This window comes from Pocillopora damicornis, chromosome 2, assembly GCF_964200805.1.
Source record: "Pocillopora damicornis chromosome 2, jaPocDami1.2, whole genome shotgun sequence".
Lineage (NCBI taxonomy): Eukaryota > Metazoa > Cnidaria > Anthozoa > Scleractinia > Pocilloporidae > Pocillopora > Pocillopora damicornis.
Window position 1 is genome coordinate 16,594,228 of NC_142671.1, and position 19,166 is coordinate 16,613,393.

General features: G+C 37.3%; 1 protein-coding gene across 5 annotated transcripts; it reads left to right on the forward strand.

Annotated features, from left to right (window-relative positions):
- Positions 1 to 792: 792 nt before the first annotated feature.
- Positions 793 to 18,562, forward strand: LOC113676433 (insulin-like peptide 03). Of its 5 annotated transcripts, XM_027193090.2 has the most exons (5): positions 842 to 938; positions 3,397 to 3,505; positions 16,396 to 16,465; positions 17,461 to 17,574; positions 18,198 to 18,562. In XM_027193090.2, exons 3-5 carry the CDS (start codon positions 16,396 to 16,398, stop codon positions 18,353 to 18,355), a joined length of 342 nt encoding a protein of 113 aa, XP_027048891.2. In that variant the 5' UTR covers positions 842 to 938; positions 3,397 to 3,505; the 3' UTR covers positions 18,356 to 18,562. The 5 variants fall into 5 exon arrangements, with proteins under 5 accessions (XP_089052989.1, XP_027048891.2, XP_089052985.1 ...); XM_089196863.1 differs by lacking the exon at positions 3,397 to 3,505 and having other exon boundaries at positions 793 to 938; XM_089196859.1 differs by lacking the exons at positions 842 to 938; positions 3,397 to 3,505 and adding an exon at positions 12,618 to 12,870.
- The last annotated feature ends 604 nt before the right edge of the window (positions 18,563 to 19,166 follow it).

The window sequence follows — 19,166 nt, forward strand, 5'->3', positions numbered from 1 at the left end:
CTTGTTTCTTGTCATGTTTGCCGGTCTTCTTAATGGTTTGAGGAAACCATATCACGGTTCGTGGAACTGAAAATTCAAACTTTCAAATAATCCCAAAATTGGTAATTTGGAGTCCACCTTACTTTTCTCCATACTTTGTCATCCTTTTGTTTCGGGGTTATCATCTCCCCTTTGACTATTTTCTACACTCTTAGTATCATTTTCAAGTTTCATTCTGATTTACGACGATTTTGAATGCGGAAACAGCTGAAATAATCTGAACACCGGAACAAAGAAAGAGCAGTATCTCGTCCGGGGCTCACATGTTTTCTCTTTGTGTCTTTTCTTTTTCATGAATAGCTGGAACAAATATGAAACTTATTCCACTCGCCGAAAAAAAAAATCCTCTCATAAATTATTGAGAGTGCTCGACCGTAGGTGTTCGTGAAGGGGGCGGAATTTACAGCTCTCAAAGGGGGCTGCTGATTTTTCAAATTTGTCATTTTGAAAAGAACACAGTGCTATGAAGTAATTTATGTGTTTCTTTATTTCGTTAATGAAAAAAATTAAAGGAAAAAGGAACCATAACAAAAGCATAAAACGATGGAACGATGCAAAAATTTTGACATTCCAGGTTTCAGTAACAATATAAATCACTTATGAAGTATGAAACAGATGGTTATTAATCGCTGTGAAAGTAAGTGATTCTAAGTGCAGCCCTCATTCGGGGGCGGTGTACTTTCAGTTCATCCTGTGCGCGTGTGCTATCGTGAAACCATTGAACAGCCTTCCGACACTTAAACAATTTACGCCATTTCAGCTGTCAGAGCATAATTAGGACTTAAGGAAGAAAAGCCACAGATGAAACATTATTATCCAAGTGCACTCAAACTAGAGAGTTAAGGTCAAGCTTTCGTGACAAAGAGACGAGATAAAGAGGATATCAATTCTCAACCAGTGTAAGTAGATTAGATTAACAATTTTCTCTTGAGCAACTCTGCTATAGTTTGCCATAAAACGTCAAAAACTCCATCCAAATTGAATGTATACCTCGTGAAATCGTTCCACTCAGACACCCAATTATTTCTCTTGAGCTTAAGAGAGATCTATTTCTCACATAGCTCTTGTAAGCCAACTCACAGGGTTACTATTGCTGATGTAAAGAGACGTATGCGGTTTTTTACACTTCTTCTGAGTCGGCTCCTCTGAAAATTGTAAAAAACTCATATTTGCAATAGTATTTCATTTATTCTGCTACACAGTTGTTCACTTTGCTATAGAATTATTGTAAATTTCTCTTATGCATTTCTATCTTCGTTCATAAATTGATTTCATTTATTGATTTGGGGGCAAATTCAAGCAACCCGATCCTTCTCTAATCAGGAAATTTGATTTCCTTGTTTGTGAAGAAAAGAAAACTTTTCAGACTGTGAATCCAATTTTCCTGGCTTATCAATAAATCAGTAAAGACGTTTCCAGAAAAAGCCAACAAATTAATGTTATGACAGGGAATCGTAGGAGTCAATTTCGTAACATAGAATTTCACTTTATTGGACGAGGCAAATAGTCGATTTCGCTTGCAAAATAAGATAAATATTGAAATCTACCTCTAGTCACAAATTTTGGTCTCAAAAGTAATTTCGTGGTTTTCGTCAACCTTTGACCATGGTTTCCCTGTTTTGCATACATCGCACTTTTAATATGGGAACACAAGTTTACACGGTACACTTGTGGTGACGCACTTGTCTTAAGTATACATGTGGCCTAAGCTCACTCGAAAAACAAAAGAGCCGGACTTCGTTTGCATTTCGACGATCTTGTGAAGCTGCATTTAAAATCTGAACGTGGAAAAGGATATTACCCTTCCCTGCTCTGTTCTTTCGCGGATTTGCTGATGTTAGTAATCCATATGTACATGAGTCATTTAGCCTGAGATCTTTCTAAGGCTTGGGGGAGTGTCTGTTGATCACTCCATTATTTCACTCCGTATATGTCAGCCTGTCAAATATTCTCCCACAAAGTAATTTGCAAAGCCAGGGGTAATTTATTGAGAAGGTATGTCAAATCCCGTTCGCATACTCTTGCTAATCTAGTGTTCCTGGTGGGTTTTTGAGTTTAGCAACTTCATAACCCTGTGGAGACTCAGCAAGCTTGTGGTTCACTCACGACAGGGATTGATGAGTTCTTGTTGACTTCAAACACAGCTGCTTTGAGTCAAACTGATACCGTAAAAATTGAAAGTCCTTGAAATTGAAAATCCTTTAAAAGTCTTAGACATTCAGAGTGGCCTGTTATAGTTTAAAAAAATATCAAAAACTCTAACAGTTCACTATTTACGATCATTGTAAGTTTAAGTGAGCTTGTACACTGGCCAAAAAATATTAAAATTAAACTAGTTCTCGTGATAAGTGGCAGAGCTTGTAAAGCAGTCCATAATCATTATTGTTGGACCGAGTTTTATTCAATTTACAGAGTGAGCTTGAATTGAGTTGTTTGCCTCAGAAATAACCAAACATACTTTCAAAAAGAGGAAAATAATTTAATGTTCATCGAAGCACCATCCAATTTGAAAAAAACTCTTGTAATCAGCTACTTGTGTGCTGAATATGAAAGGTGTAAATATGAAATGTTTTGGCATTCTTCTGATTCTATAGACTGAAAGACGACCCGTGGACTCGATAAGTACAGAACAACCGATGAAAATGCAAAACGCCTAAGTCTTCGACAGGTGCCACACTTTTAGGAAAAGTTCGTTTTAGTTAGTTTGCGGTTTAGCAGCATTCGTTGACCGATGTTTGTTCAGTGTTACTATGATTAAAAATCGTGTGCTAGCTGATTTCAACTTTCTGGATTAGCAAGAGAGAGCCGTCAGTAAGAATTTAACGAGGATCCTCTTGTGCTGACGCATTCTACAAAAGGTGATTTAACAACGGAAACTGTATTTAACATGAGAAATGTAACTGTCGACGAAGAACGAATATTTAGATCACTAAAACGGTGGTCATCATTCTGTAATTTATATAGATGTCATATGAAAGTGATAAGCCCCTCGATCATGCACCTGTATCACTTTTTATGCTCTCCGAGTCTTTTTGGCCATAATTTTCCCAGTTTCATTAAAATAATAATCGTTCTTTGCATTTATTAGTAGTGACTTTAAAGGAACTACATGAACAATAAACAACGAATTTCCTCCGGGAAATATACTTGGAAAAGGCGAGCACAACTTGATAGATCGCAAGCGTCTTCTTTTACAACTACGCGCTTCGCTTCTTGTTAATTAGAGACAACAATACAAATCTGACACAAAGTTCACAAATTGATAGGACCCGTAGGTGCGCAAACCCGCACCTCAAGGGACACTCAGCGTCAAATTGATTGACAGCTTCCATGACTCTTCAAATTACTTCCGTTTAGGGCAATTTCACATTACTGTTCCTTTTATCAAGAGTGTCCTCTGACAGGCTCACTACAGTCACCACAAGAGCGCTTACTGCTATACTTCAGGTTGGGAATAGAGAAGAAGGTATCGTAAACCTTTGACATGCATGATTTATTTTCATAACACTAAAAAGGAAATTGAAAGAATGTGTATGGGGTCAGTTTGCGCGGGGAGTTCATTAATTAGCTTTAGATTTACGTTCTCACAGTGGTAAGGCATAAGGATATTTTTTTAACTGTTCGGCGCCAGGAAAGCCAGAGTAGAACTCGTTATCCATTACGATGCGAGTGAAAATGGTTGATCTGATTAAATATTGCAATTCTTAAAGAATAAAAAACAAATCCAACCAGCTATTTCGAGATCAAACTCGTGAAGCGTAGAAACTTGACATGATCTTGAAAAAACCAAAGGTATTTCTAATAACCCTCTTGAGTTTTTGCTGGTAAATATTCCCGATACAACCTAACATCTTCTCTAAAAGCTATTACTCCGGACCTCAAAAAGCCACTAAATATCTTGAGTACATAATAAATGAATTTGAATATAAGTCCATCTATTTAGTAGAGTACAAATGAATAGAAGCAATTAACAACACATGTGTGTCAACAAAACAGATAGTACTTAATGAACAAAATCATGCGGATTCAAGAAGAAGCTGGTAGAACGGGCTAATTCTTTTGAATCAAACTTGACATTGAAAAGCGCTTTTAGTCAGATTATCTGGGATACAGATTTGATATTGAATTACCTATATTGCACTATACTCAATAGTGGATCACGAGATATTAACCCCGAGGGGTTTATGGGACAAACCGAATTAGCTGGCGCCTAATTTGTGTGATGATAGCTAAATAGCAACAACGAAAAAAAAAAAATTATGGGATTATCGCAACGAATCCATTTTCCTGTTCACGGAAGACACGAATCAAACGTATTGAAGGACTGCAACTCCAGATATTGGTGACTCGCATCTTCACTTAAGCCTATTCTTGTCAATTTCTATATCAATTGCTTTATATTAGCATTCAAGGATATTCTCTAGGGATAATCCATATTCGTGAAAGAAAATGTAAGGGCCAGTTTTGTCGCACACAAAAATAGGATCGGAAGCAGAGGAGGCGTGCTACCGGCATGCTTCCGTAGTGCCACGATCCGGGAGATTTGGGAAAGAGCCAACAAGGCAGTTGAGTGGATGGAAATCCGCCTAAAGTGATGAAAAAGCATATGACAATTTCACCCTTGTCGTTTGTGAATATGAAATGAAAGCAAAAAAGAACGTGGAGCAGGAAGCATTATTCCTTTCTCCAGTGACATCTTAGTGTGCCTGAGGGATGGAACAAATCAACTTATTTACAGGTGATTTTCAACCAACAGCTGAACTTGTTTCTTATGGCGCTTCTTTCGACACCTTTTGATCCTCTTGTCTTCTACAGGAGATTACGCTCTCACGTGTGGTCTTATTCAATCGGTCTTGCTAGAAACGGGAACACGAATTTCCGAACATTCTGTCGCTAATTTGATTAATTTGCCTCAGGAAGAGTTCGTTAGAATTGATTTTACCTCCAGCTAGGAATTGTACGTGTTCAGGTTCAGCTTTGAATAAAACTATACGATAAGTCAATAAAGAAAGAGAGGATGAAGAGGACACAAAGATATTTGGCTCATGTTACCGCTGCCCCGAGTACACAAAGGAAATTAAATTTACTTCAAAATGATTAAAACTAAAAATGTGCTCTAAGTCCAAATTTAACTTTTGTTTTGTCCTGTTTGGTTTAATCATTTAGACTTAAGTACAATCCTGAAGAGAAAAAAAGTATTAATCAGAGATGTAATCAGCAAAAATGTCCATTTCATTTTTCATTAATAGAAAAACTATCTATAGATATATAATCGGCAACTCTGCCCGATATCAAGGCCATTTAGGACTCAATTCAGCGTGATAAGCATGAATCCATTAAATGATTTAAAATGCTCTTATACTTTCGAATTGTATTGTTCATCTATCTACATGACATCTCCTTCGCCAGCTCTGGTGACAAACCACTTAATTTGAGTAAAATGCAACAACTACATTTGTTCCCTAGGAAGACTAAGACCCATTCCGTGTGGAAACCTGAAGAAAAACGTTTTCGTTTCTTCCTAAACAATAATTAATAAGCCCTTCTCTTATGAGCAGCCTAAAGTTTAAACAAGCACCGAAATTAGTATGCTTTATTTCGCAGTCTTTGATAAAATTTCATCAGGAGGGGCTACTGTTTCAGCTGAGAAAAAGCACATTTAAATTTGAAAAAAAATATATATATGGATTTGGTTGGGGGTGCATGTTACAATCGCACTGATACACAAATCTGTAAATGGACAATTCAGAACACCCCTTTTCCCTAATATGGGTTTAATTTACGCAAATTTACAGCCATCACTAGTCGCTCCATGAACTTTAGTTTGTCCTTATGACTACTCTTCGCTTTAATTTTTCAAAGGGGTGGGAGTTATCAATGGCGAATCAAGGTCTATAGAGCATTCGAACATGAGAGGTTGTGACAGTGATCATTTCGAGCGAGTTTCGATTTTAAAAATGTCTTAAAACGAAATCAAAAGTGATCACAACAGTCAATGATCAGAGCAAGGAAAAATATTTCTATGAGCCAATGAAACTCAATGTAAAAACGTTCAGACAACGTGGAGCGTAAGAAAACACAGTTGACTAAATGACGTTTGATTTTAGTCCAGCATCTGACTGGTCGGAGTGAGGGAGTGAGGCGCAAGTTTTCTTCTCTGATCACAAAGCAAAACAAAACAAACGCAATCCTGGATTGCACTTTGGAACTTCTCTATTCCAATTGATTGGCAGGACTCAAACGATGTACTCAGACTTAATGGCGGTGCTCCATCCTGGAATTTTACTTATGTTTGTATTACAAACATCAGTGATCGCATATATTTTCTCCAATGTCAGAATTATTAACGGTACTCGACAAAGGTAGTAGTCTCTTTATTTTATATGGTAAGGAAAGCCAATTTCTTGTTTTCGCTGTCTGTATAAACTAATTTGGCCAATGCTCAAGACTGTAAAGTTTTTGGAAAAAATCAAACAGATAGTCTCTGACATGTTCGATAGAAAAACTTGGAGACCTCGTATAATACGTTTAGTTATGTTATAAATAGTTTGTCAAGTGATGAATTACAGAGTATTTACACAAATGCTGAATAGGGAGACATTCATATTGCCACTAACTATTTATAGAATGGATTCTTACGATGGCTAAAACCACCTACGCCAATTTGCGGCAATTTTTCAGTTATTTCACTCAAGCAAAATTTTACAATATTCTGAAAATCACATTCAAATAATTCGTTGTAGATGCCTCTCTTCGCTGGTACTCGACGACAACTTGCACTACAGTGAATTTCCCAATGTTTGATTTCCAACAAACTAAAGTAGGCAGCCTTACGTGCCAAGTGTTAGAACAAGTTCCACTGCCTCGTTAAAGAACGCTTTTTATACGCGGACTACTCCCGAATTTGAATGTGCCAAGCGACTCAAATCGAACCGACGTCTTTGCTTAATGCCTACTCTTAATTCGTTCAAATTAATTAGGACCACTAGGTGTCCAAGAGCAATCATCATTCAAATCTTCACTGACGACAATTGTAATTACAATAATCATATTATCAGAGTCGGCTTAAAAGGTCTTTTTTTGGTATACTCACTAATCTGCCAAACATTCTAACAGCGTGGGGATGAAATTTGCAGAGACACGACAAAAACAAAGTAATAGTATTTTACACCTCAATGAAAATTATTTTAGTTTATCCTCGCCGGGTTCCTTCTTCATTTGGTCTGGAAAATTAGAGAAAATAAATAAAAGTAATGAATTAATCCGGTCACTTTGAAAGAAAAATCCGACTTTTTGACCACAATTTATCTAGATTAGACGGATTGTCGCATTTCTGAAGTGAGAATCTGAGGGCGCCTATTTTTCTACGACGGACTGCTTCTAAAATTAGCGAACAGTTCACGTGGTTTTCCCCACGAACTTTCTTCAACAGTCTTACAAGTAAAAAAAAAATACATTTAAATTTACGAGACATTTTACATACGTCCGATTGGCGCCTCTTTCTGCCCAAGAAAACGTCGGCAAACTCGCGCAGCAAAACGATTTCAATGAAGTGGGACCTTTAATTTTTCGGGCGGAGAGCGGCGACAACAGGAAATACGTCTGTGATTGCATGCTTTTTACATCCATACGAATAATTATTTTGGTCAATTTTTTTCCATGTGAGGGCACAATGATTCGGGAAAACGAAAAAACTGAAAATATAAATCAATCTGGGGTTAAAAGTGTAAATTGGTTTTGCCTACGCGCAATCCAGTTCAGCTATCTCTGGCTGCTGAATTCTGGTGCATTTCAGGAGTATTTATTTGCATGTGATTGTAGGTAAATCTGGTTGGCTAACTACTTGCAGGTTCAGACACGAACATAGTGCATTGCCTAGGTCTTTAACGAGTCCTCTAAATCACAGTATTAGACAGAGGAATTCGAAGGTCTGAGGGCGGGTTTATCTCGAGGGAACTCAAATATTTCTACGTCTCGCGCTCAAACAAAGGAATAATATCTCTTTCACTCGTTACGTAATGGAACTCTGAGAGTCTTTCATTTATCTGATAAATTGAATTTACTCTATTTTCGCTTTTGCTTCATGACGAACAAATCATATATACTAAATTAGATAATCAAACCACACGAAACAGTTTTGCCATGATGATGTTCTGACGGCAATCAGCCACGCATACCTTTAAGTAAACTCTAGAAATCATTCAGCTACCGCTGTTTGGAAAAAGTTCGGTAGAGGTTGATCGTGCATGACATTTCCCTAATGGATAAGTTGTTTGCCTCCAAATTATAAATTTTCTAATTGTATTTTCTAGATTAGAAGGGAAGTAAAATCTAATTATATTGCCACTGCACGTTGTTAATGGGAAAGGTATAGCTTCCGCGTTCCCCGGTTCCTAAAGGTTTAGGGCAAAACATTTGAATAGTGACCAGTCCACGGTTTATGTGCATTGGCAAATGTCCTCCTTCTTTACCAGGTTTGCAATGAAAAATGTAGACGTCAGTGCCTCGTTATGACTATTTTCTGAATGCATTCGATGTGAAAAGAAAGCGCATCATTTTCGATTGAAAATATTCGTTACGGGAGTTTGAAATATATGGCGGAAGGAAAGTGCACTCCTCCACAAAGCAGTGTCTAGACAAAATAAAATATCTCTTTTATTAATTAGCGTATTTAAAAAACAAGCCAAGCGCACGGCAGCATACCATGCGCCAACCAAACTAGCTGGTTGAGTCTCCCGGAGTGAAGCACCGGGTCAAAGTGCAGCCGGGTTAAGCGGGGAAACATGCCCCCATGGGAAGATATTTCATGTTTCACGCGCAGAGCAATTTCAATCCACTTGTCACAGTGGATAAGGGTTCCACTTTCTAGTAACGTCGACATTTGCGAAAGAAAAAAAACAAAGTATCTTGTAGTTAAACGGCTGAAGCTACTTCTAACCTTATCTAAGTCTAATAAATGTGTGATTCATGAAGAATGCTCGGGGCTCATCAATTTCAACTAACAAAGGCATTTCCTTTTCTATACCCTATTGTGTATTCAGAGTGGTAATCCTCAATTACTTCTAAATCCTCTTATCTTCATCCACTTTTTACCGTGTTTATTCTGTTGCATTATCTCTCAGATTTGCCTATACGACACTCCTAATGGTGTACTATCAAAACACATAACTCCATTTTTAGTTTTATCACAAAATATTCTGCCAGAATTGACGTTCATATTGGGTCAGCTACTGTCTCTTAATATTATTCCGTGATGCTCAATTTGTATTCGTTGCTAACAAATGTAGTAGGAAATCGGTCCTTAGATTAACCTAACTGTCAAAATCTAATTGAGAGTTAGTCTTTTGATAAACAAAAATGTCTAAATTGTCTTAAAATGTAAAAATATCTTTCCACACCACAGTACTCTCCTTTTGATGCACTCTATGACTATAAAAAATCAAAAGTATGAGCTTACTAGCTATCAAAATTCATTGTTCTATGAAATTTTTCCATTCGCTTACTGCGTAGAACTTCGTTCGGCGAACGAGATGGTTATAAGGCCAGTTACACTAAAATATATGGAAAAGAATTCTTAAAAATAAAGAAACTTTGCTTTGACGAAGAATCATAGCTTATCATTGTATCGAGGTTGCACAGCACCCTTGTCTTTCCTTTCATTAGTAATTTGAAGCGTTTTTTTATGTTGCTCTTTTCCGCCTTTCAATTCTTTTTTCGGTGCGATTCAAAATGAAATGTAAGCCCCAACATGGCTATGATCACGTATGAAGATTTTCCCAGGGTGATTACTGAAAGTAGACTTGGTCATCACTAATATTCATAACATTAAAGAAGCTTTTCTTGCAAGCCAAGCCAAAGGAAACTGTCATCTACTTAACCTCTTTCTAGCCGAGAATCGAAAATCGGTTTATTAAGAACAGCAGAATAAATAGTTGCAATGAACGATGTGCCTTTTAGCGAGACATAAGAATTAGCTCGAAAATCAATAAAATGCTCGACAATTCTAAACTTTAAAGTCTTTAGCTAGGTCATGGATCAACAATATTAATAGCTTGCACTATTTTTAAATCTTGTTATAAACCAAAAACCCTTTTACGTCGTAGCATTTTCATGTTTTATTTGAGGTTTCTAGGGCTGAATAATCCGACGGCCTCTAGAAAAAGCGGTCATTTCTTAGAAAACAAACAGGAAATAAAGATCTGAGCTCTACGCAAATAGCCTTAGATTAGTCCTCTATTTTCATACGGAGTAAACACGCCAAGGTGAGCGATATTGTATGATTACGTAGGAAACATATTTACTCTCAGCATCGCGACTTCGTAATTCACAAGAAAGAGCATGAGGCGCACCATCATCAGAAAGAAAAACAAGTAAAATATCACTTGTTGATAGCTTTATAACAGACTTTGGCCGCTTTCTACAGTCGGTGGTTAGACTTCCCTAGAAACTGTACAAACAAGAGCGGTCAGGTTGTTTCGACTTAGGTTCTGAAACATTCTCGGCATTTCTTTCATACTAAATACTGAAAAGCCACAAACTGTCTTCAATCTTCTTTACGAGAGTAGAAGGGCACCGAGAATTTTTCACTTGGCACGTTGCCCTACAGGAGTAATCAGAAATCTAGTTACCTTTAGCGAACTAAAGGGAAACTACCTTTCCCAGTGTTCACTGAGAAAAAAGGAAACCAAAAGGGGAAAAACAATAGAAGCTCGGGGACTTAGAGTGGACATTTAAGTTTAAGAGCAACTGTTCCAAAAGAAACAAGTTGAAGACGAGGACGTTGTAACGCATACCTTATTAGTCAATGTTAACCAACGTTACTCATATTTGAAAAGAGATATTTGCCATATGTAAGTAACATTATCAATGATATAAGTAATGCTTCCCTCATATGTCGATCAAATGTATTTTTTTATTTCACTGTGGCATCTATAAACCGTTTCTGACTCAGAGGAGGCGTGTAAACCAAGCCCATGCTTAAAAAGCATAGCAGACGAACTAACCCCCTGACCCTACGATGATTTAACATCCAAAAGAGGACAAAATCATGACGGGAAACAACATCACATCGACTTCCTCTCATATTTTTAAGGATTAACGGACATTAAGGATTGTTTACAATATTTACTGTGGCTGGCCACAAACAGAATTGGTCAGAAACATCATTCCATGATGCGGCCCTAAATTTACTTAACGTATTGACGGCAATTGGCCCTCGAACAAATCAAACCATAACGTCGCAATATCTCCCTCAACAACCACAATTTTCTTGAAATAGCAAAGGCTGGAGTATGTCTTCCCTTCCTTCTTTGAAATTTTTAGTCTGAAAATTAAATTTTAGTTATAAAATGGAAAAAGCCAGGGAAACACCCAAAGAAAGAGGAAAACAGCTGCCGGATAATATTTGACACTGTCATCACAGTCTTGTGATCAATAGCAAAAACAGAGAATCCTGCTTTATTACACTTCCGAGAACAAGCCATCTGATCTGCTTTACACTACCAGATCATACGAAACAAGAGACACCCAGTAAATACTCTCACATACTAACAAATTTCATCAGTTTTCCCGCAAAATATTGCGGGGGTTTGACGCAGGAGCGCGTGTTCCACAGCCAGCCGATGGAATTGAAGTGATACAAAAGTGACTAAATTTGTAAATATAAATGATCCGTTGATTCATATCAGTTAAAATGTTGATTAGTTTCGCTTGAAAAGCCATCTTTTGTGCCAAAACAATTTGAACTGAAAGAGCAATAAAGCACGCGTTCCGAATGCAGTTGATTGCTCTAAACAATTGTTTCTCGTTAACAGGAAACTTTAGCCTATTATGTTAGATCCGTCTGAAATACCTTTCATAAAAAATCAAGAAATATTCGCCTCAATATCTGGGCGAAAAATTTACTCGAAAACTATTCCTCAACTCACAAGTTTGACGGAACGTCGTCACAGCAATATTCCGCAAACCAAGATAAAATATATATATGATGAACGCCGCCCCTACATAGAATGATGAAGAGAATCCACCAAATCAAATTCTTCCAAGCATATTTACTCAGCGCTCAGAGCTAATCCCATTTGTAAACACAGCCAGTTAAATCCGGTTAATGGCTGGTTTTACTCATTGGCTACACTACGTGACAGTGACACAGTGACTTGGCGTGACGTTGTTGTATCGTAATGCCAGGAATGCCACAAACCGAACAACAATATTTTAAAGACCATTAATCGATTTCGTCTTGTCCAGAAGTGCATTGATAAGATAATATTAATGAGTAGAGGATTTGTAAAATTCAAGCTGTCGATGCTGATTTTTTTAATTCGTTTGCTTTTTGGGAGAGTATTCGTGTCGTGAAGTCATACTCCAAGTTTACATTTGTCACTGACGTGACATACTTCACACCGTCTATTCTGGAATGTCCTGGATTGTTGTTTCGCAAGAATGTAGTTTGAGGTAGGTCTTGTTTTGGACCGCACGAAGTGAAGGAAAATAACATCTCCAGCCTTCTATGATGTCCTCATCTATTTATAAGTTTACTTGAAATTTAATAATAAAAAATACCGACGGTGCGGCGGTGCGGTGCAGATGTGACCTTGAGTTCGCCGATAAAAAAACGTAACAGGAAGTAACGGTATTTCCCAGTCTATTTTACTTTTTGGCCCCGACGCCCTTCCTCTCAGGATATAAAAGAGACAAACCCTTTTGCGGCTGGCTAGTTTTAATCACACATTAGCAGCGTCAACACTACAGCCACTAAAAGGCTTCTACAAACCACTCAAAGAGCTTTAGTAGGGAGGGTTCGCAGCACGCTCAGAAGAGTTTATATTCAAGGTACGTGATATTTGTGCTCGTGATTCAAGACTGTTCTATCGAATTCCTAAACAGCCATGTCTAGCAGCCATTTTCGCAGCAAGACCAGTGGTATGAAAACATAAGCCATACGATAATGCGAATTCCGATGTGAACATACTTAAAAATGTCGAAAGTTTTATTGCAAGCTTTTTCAGAGTATTGGAAGGGTGAGGTAAAAATTTCACTATTAGGTCATTTCTTGTCGGGGGGTGAGGAAAGAACTCTTATTTCAGTAATTTAGTGGGTTACAAAGGAAGACCACACAATTCAACGCAATATTTAGATTTTGACGAACGTTTCTGAGAAAGTCCAAACGACTGTTTCTAAACAATCCATTTTTTCTCTATTTCGTGGTTGGCCGAAATAAGATCAAAATCGACCAGATTGCACTTATTACCAAAACACGTTAAAATCTTGAGTCCTGGACTAAGTCCACGTGACAGGTGAAGGAAAAACACAGTCACGCGGACCAAAAACAAAGCAAAAACGTGCCTTGTGCTCGGCTAAGAATCTATGGTAGAAAGCACTCGCACCAAATCTGCGTTTATAGAGTGTTTTACAATATCGCAAGAACAAGCTCGAAATGCAGGAAGCAGTATATTTCAAAATTTTGAAAATACAAGAAAAATGATGTTGTCTGATATAATGCTTCTGTTAATGAGGTTATAGAGTCTTCTCTAATCAACTAAATGCAAATTTACAAGAGAATGAGTCGTGAACTGTAATTAAAACCCATTCGCTATTTTTTTTCCATAACGAACAAAAGATAATTCATTTTTTTTATAAATAAGAGAGTTTTTCAATTAGCGTAAACCAACCAATTTTCTTTGTATTCACAACCGCTTTCATACGACTTCCACCGGATTTCCGCAGATGTCCTCGTTCAAATACAGCATAGCGAAAAGGATTCTTACAATCAACGGATAAAGCCAACTTTGATTAGAAAAGGTTTCTCTCAACAAAAGTTTTATGTGGTTCTTTCTGCACACGGAATCTGATGTTACTGTTGTCTTTCGTTCTCTTCTTTTCTACATTTTCAACGCCTTTTTGCTAAAATCCGTTCTACAAATAAAGCGAGAGAGTTTGTCACTACTAGCATCTCAATATTTCACCCCACGTTTAACCCAGCACACATCAAAGTTCACGTAAGTCGGATAATTTTTCAATTGAGGAATTTTTAATTCACCCTGATGCCAGACAAAACCTTCAATATTTCTTTGGCGGCTGGATTAACCTTAAATCTTCTTAGAAAAGTTAGCAATTTAACCAACCAGATTACAGCTAAAAGCAAGCGGTAGTCAACGAATGTTATTTCAAACTGAAGTTAATTGCAGCGTTATTAGTCTTCACAGCGGTGAAGCTTTGATGTACTCCGTTATCCCTTAATGGAGTTTATCCAAATAAATCTGGAACATGCGGTTTAAAGCAGCCTTACAATAACATATTCTACAACAATGTAATATTAACTACAAAATCCCGTAAGAGGTATTTCACCCGTAGTAGCAATTGCACGCGGTACATGATTAATTGTAGTTCGACGTGGGAGATAGAGATTTCTACAGAAAGAGAAATAAGCATGGTCAGTGGTTGTTCCAATCAGCACAAGCGCTGGCAAAACGTTTTTTAAATGGCTGGCTTCATGGATTCTAAAATTTTCCCAGCAGCTCAGCGGGACTGTTACCTCTAATAACATCAACTATGTTAATAGCATTGACAAGATGTAGGGTAATCAAACACCATTCAAGGACGAGTTTCACGACTTGAGATTCTACCAAACCACGAGATTCCATCAAAAAATTGATAAGGTAGTCCTTTCAAAATCATAAGATGTTTAAAATCGTCGGTGGAAGTACTTAAGTCACACACTTTCTAGTCTGAAATCTGATTGTCGCTCGCTTTCTCGAAACGATAGGTACGGTATAGGCGAAGGCCACTTCGAACGTCTTCTCTTGAGAGCGTTGTGACAATGGGATCACAAGTGCCTTCGGGCCTACGATTTCCCACTTTCGGACCATAATTTCTCTGACGAGAAACTTCAGGCATGACCAAGATTACATAGTTACTTCATCTAGCACAATTGAAGAAACCAGAACTTTGATAAATATAAATCTCACAGGGGGTGAGAACATGAAAAATCAATTTGGACTTTGTTCAAGTTCAGCCCATTTTCGTCCTATAAGCTAAATTCAAAGATAATGATACCGCAAGCCATTTTCAGGGTTTTGCGGTCGTAAGGAAAGAAAGCAAAAGTCAGTGAGCCACTTATCGAATTCTGCACTGATAAAAGCTGAGTCATTATAACTGACCGTCGATTATTTCAAACGTTTTCAGAGCAACGAACGAAACTGTGAGCGAATAAACCGCAATTTGATTTATAACCTGACAGTGAAACTTCCTGGTTCACTTCAGTTTTTTCCTGATCGATTACTAATGTCAGTTCTCTTTAAAACAACTGACGTAAGTATTACGAGGCCGCCCGCTGGAAACAAGGCACTTTCGTTTTGTCACCGATCGATATTTGTAAAATCTAATTTAACGTTTGACTTCTGAAACTGTACAAAGGTTTAATTTCATGATATTGGATGATTGTCGTAAGCAATTTGTTTGCTACGAAAGGTAGCCGTGAATTTTATCTACGTAACAGCTTCAACATCTATGAAACCCGTGCATGAGATCGAAGGTCTTCAAAGAAGAACGAGAAGCGTCTTTCGTCTCAAGTTATTGAAGTTATTGTCGAGAATGATGTTATTGCGTAAGATGGGAGGGAGAGACACAAACTTGAATTCGTGAGTTAAGCGCACAAGTCTACGTGACAAAATTATGCATCACATGTAGAGTGGATAAAAATGAAAACTGACACGATACGTTCCGGAAATGTTTGTAAAATAAAAGCGTGGCTATTTGTGCAAATGAATTGTAAATATGTCAGAAAAACAAATTAATTTACTAGGTTAAAAAAGCACGGATGCCAGGTAAATTTTTTTTTATAGAGCGATACTTAAAGCAACATCTAACTTCGGTTGTTTTTTTTTTCTCCAATTCCAGTCCGTAGAAAGCGTTTGCTTTGACTCTTGTTCGAAAAAAAAAAAAAACAATTTGCTGCTATGCACTCATGTTGGGGGCGGATTTCTAACAATGCGTACTTCAGCTCTTTTCAAAACCTTTGAAAAAGGAATGATTCAGTGCTATTCAAATTAAGTTAATATTAGCTCAAGGTGGTTTTAAAGTACACTATATGTGACAGCTGAGGTGTAGAGAACGAATCCGCTGTCTTTAAACCAACGTATATCCGCTTAACAGTTTATTTATAACAATCCTCAAGCGTTAGAAACGTCCAACTTTTGACGACATATATCTAGTAAAAGGCTGCGTTCGCAATCCGAGCTCGGAGAGATAGCTTCTTAACAAAGTTTGTTGAATTGTACATATTGTGTGCTTGGCATATCAGTTTGGTGATTTACCTTTCACTAAAATTGATTTTCCTCCTTTTTCTTACATCGTCAGATGAAGAATTCATGTTTCTGGAGAGCTTTCGCCCTTGTGGCTATCATTTTCTGCCTGGAAGTTGTAAAAGGTAAGAAAGTAGTGATAATAATTATGTACAAGTACATCACCAAACTTCGAAAGAAGCATGGAATACCTAAACGCAGTTTTCTTTTTTTCACGACCTGTGAAAGAAATTACGCGAATCAAATCTCGTCAGCGTTAGCATCCTGTAAAGTTTTTCACATTCTTTCGCTTAAAATCGTCTCTTTACGTTCCCTTAGCCGGGACGCAATCAACCGCTCTTTCACATCCTCTCTAGAAAGGCTAAAATTGAGCTATCACAAAACCAATTGGAATTGATCGATTGATCGGTTTATTAGTCAATCAACTGAACCTGACACAAATCAAATAGCACGACCAAACGAAAAGTGCACTAAAGTACCAATCAATAATTTTCCTTTTCCTCTTGGAGGACCTAAAAACAAAATCTTTTATTTATTTTTCATTTTCTGAATAGATCTTCTTAAAACTGAGCAAATTCAGTTCTTTTTACCAGACTGCAAACTGAAACATATTTCGAGCTACAGATGTATTGACGTTCTTGATCCGTTGTTGGAAACTACAGTAGAACTGAAAACCTGTTTTAAGGGATACCCTTTAGTACAAAATAATCTCTCAGAATATAAATTCAGAAGAAAATATCTCAGTTGTAGAATGTTGGTATTTATGTGAAGCTACGAAGCATATTTTGCAAAACTTACGACGTTCTATTTAATATTCACGACAGCTATTCTGTGACTTTTTATAGGATCTTTCCTGGTTCTATATTTCACCTTACAAAGATTAAAGAAAACAAAAAATATCTGTTGCCAGAAGCCACCCACTCGACTCTATTCAACACCAATATAAATACTTAAACATTCACCAAGGCGCTTAACAGCAGACGGGAAAAGCTCAATCCTTGTGGTGTCGTTTGCTTGAGCGTGTTTAGTATTATCGCGATAGGCAAACACGGTTGCGCAGACGGCCTCTTTACGAAACGATCATTGTTAATGTTCGACTTCTTATCTTTTATTTTAACAGCTGAACAGTTGTATAAAGTCAGTGAGGTCGGAAATCGCCCAGTAATTGCCAAATTTTGCGGAGATCAAATCAACGACGCTATAACCGCGAGCTGTTCATGGAGAAGGACACGCAGTAAGTGAATGTCAATTTTTTTAAATTAACAATACATAATTAGTTCAAGATTTCTATCGCGTTATGACTGATACGGGCGAAGTGAAACTTCTGTTTTTATTTTATTTTTATATACGTATGTATACATACACATATTTTTTGTTTACAACCACAAATTGTTCGGGTACTCGCTCTACTCACTATATGTCACAAAATAGATGGCGAGGGGGGCAGCCAGTCAGATTGCAGCATTTGTGATAAAACACAAGTAGAATAAAATACTAACTTGTAGTAATGCAACGACCGTGAAGCCCCAAAATGGCTGCCACTCCTTCTCAGCCCAAAAACATCAATAAACCGAGAGTTTAAACACATTTGTGGATCACAGAGCTTCCGGTCATACCTTATAATCGATTTTGTAGCTTCTGTTGCTGTTTTTGTAACAAGAACATAGGAGCAGTTTTTAAAATCAACAATATTTGATGGTTGCCAATCAGCCATTCTTCAGCATTCTCAGTGTCAGCAGACGCAGTCCTTCTACAAGTTGGGACATCACTTACAATTTATTTATAACAGCTAAGTAGATATTTATTCCGCGACAGTATTTCCGTTTAGCTAACTCTCGTAATTTCTGATGTCGTTAGGATCAGCAATAATGGACGAAAACGAAGCTTTGAGCTTTCTTCAGTACCAACGGTCCCTAAGACATGGAGGAAGACAAGCAAGAAGCGCCCAGACTGATATTGTACAAGAGTGCTGTATTGAGGGATGTGCCATGGAAGAAATCTATGAATATTGCTGACAATAACTAACTTGACTGACTATCCAGAAAAATAATTACTTATTTATATGTTATATATCGGTTGTATATTATATTTTAAGATGTATTTGTACAGTTAAGTCGTCGTTTAGGCGTGAAATGACGATAAACCAAAGATATTAAGAGTAAAGATTAGATTTGTAAAACTAAGATTACAAGACAATAAAAAGTAAGGTTACTGTGTGAAAATTGCTCTTTAATTTGTTTCAATTTACATTAAAATCTACACATGTTATTGTTTCTTTGATTGTTTGGCGAACAAGGCTCGAAAAACGAAGAAATTAAAAATGTTAAAGGTATCTACAAAAATTGATCTCAAGATATCCGACCGTTATCATGCAGTAAACGCCCTGCCTTCGTGTAATCGTTTCGTTTTGGGCTATGATATTGCGAAAACGTCACGAAAACTACCAAACTACGTGCCTCGCTCCCTCCCCCAAATAGAGAAAGTAGCACCCCAAACTATGGAAACACATAAACTCCAAAGAACCTCTGGATTTTCCTTGAACTAAATTAACATCAGCATGCTTGCTGCTAATGGAAGATATAAAAATACTGTTTCTTGAATATAAGGGCACTGCTGTGTTCGCAAAAACCGACAAAACAATAATCGATGTTCTATCTCCACTCTTACGTTCTAAATAATGCCGTTTCCATATTTTGTTATATATATATATATATATATATATATACACATTTATATTTATATATAAGTGAAAGAATCAAAGAGGACGCATCGATTCTCTGTTACTCTGAGTTTCGCGCCTAAGCACTCGTCAGACAGAAAGTTCTG

Coding starts and splice junctions, on each gene's coding strand:
- LOC113676433 (XM_089196863.1), top strand. CDS start 16,396: ATGAAGAATTCATGTTTCTGGAGAGCTTTCGCCCTTGTGGCTATCATT. Junction 16,466..17,460: donor CTGCCTGGAAGTTGTAAAAG/GTAAGAAAGTAG, acceptor TTATTTTAACAG/CTGAACAGTTGTATAAAGTC. Junction 17,575..18,197: donor TTCATGGAGAAGGACACGCA/GTAAGTGAATGT, acceptor TGATGTCGTTAG/GATCAGCAATAATGGACGAA.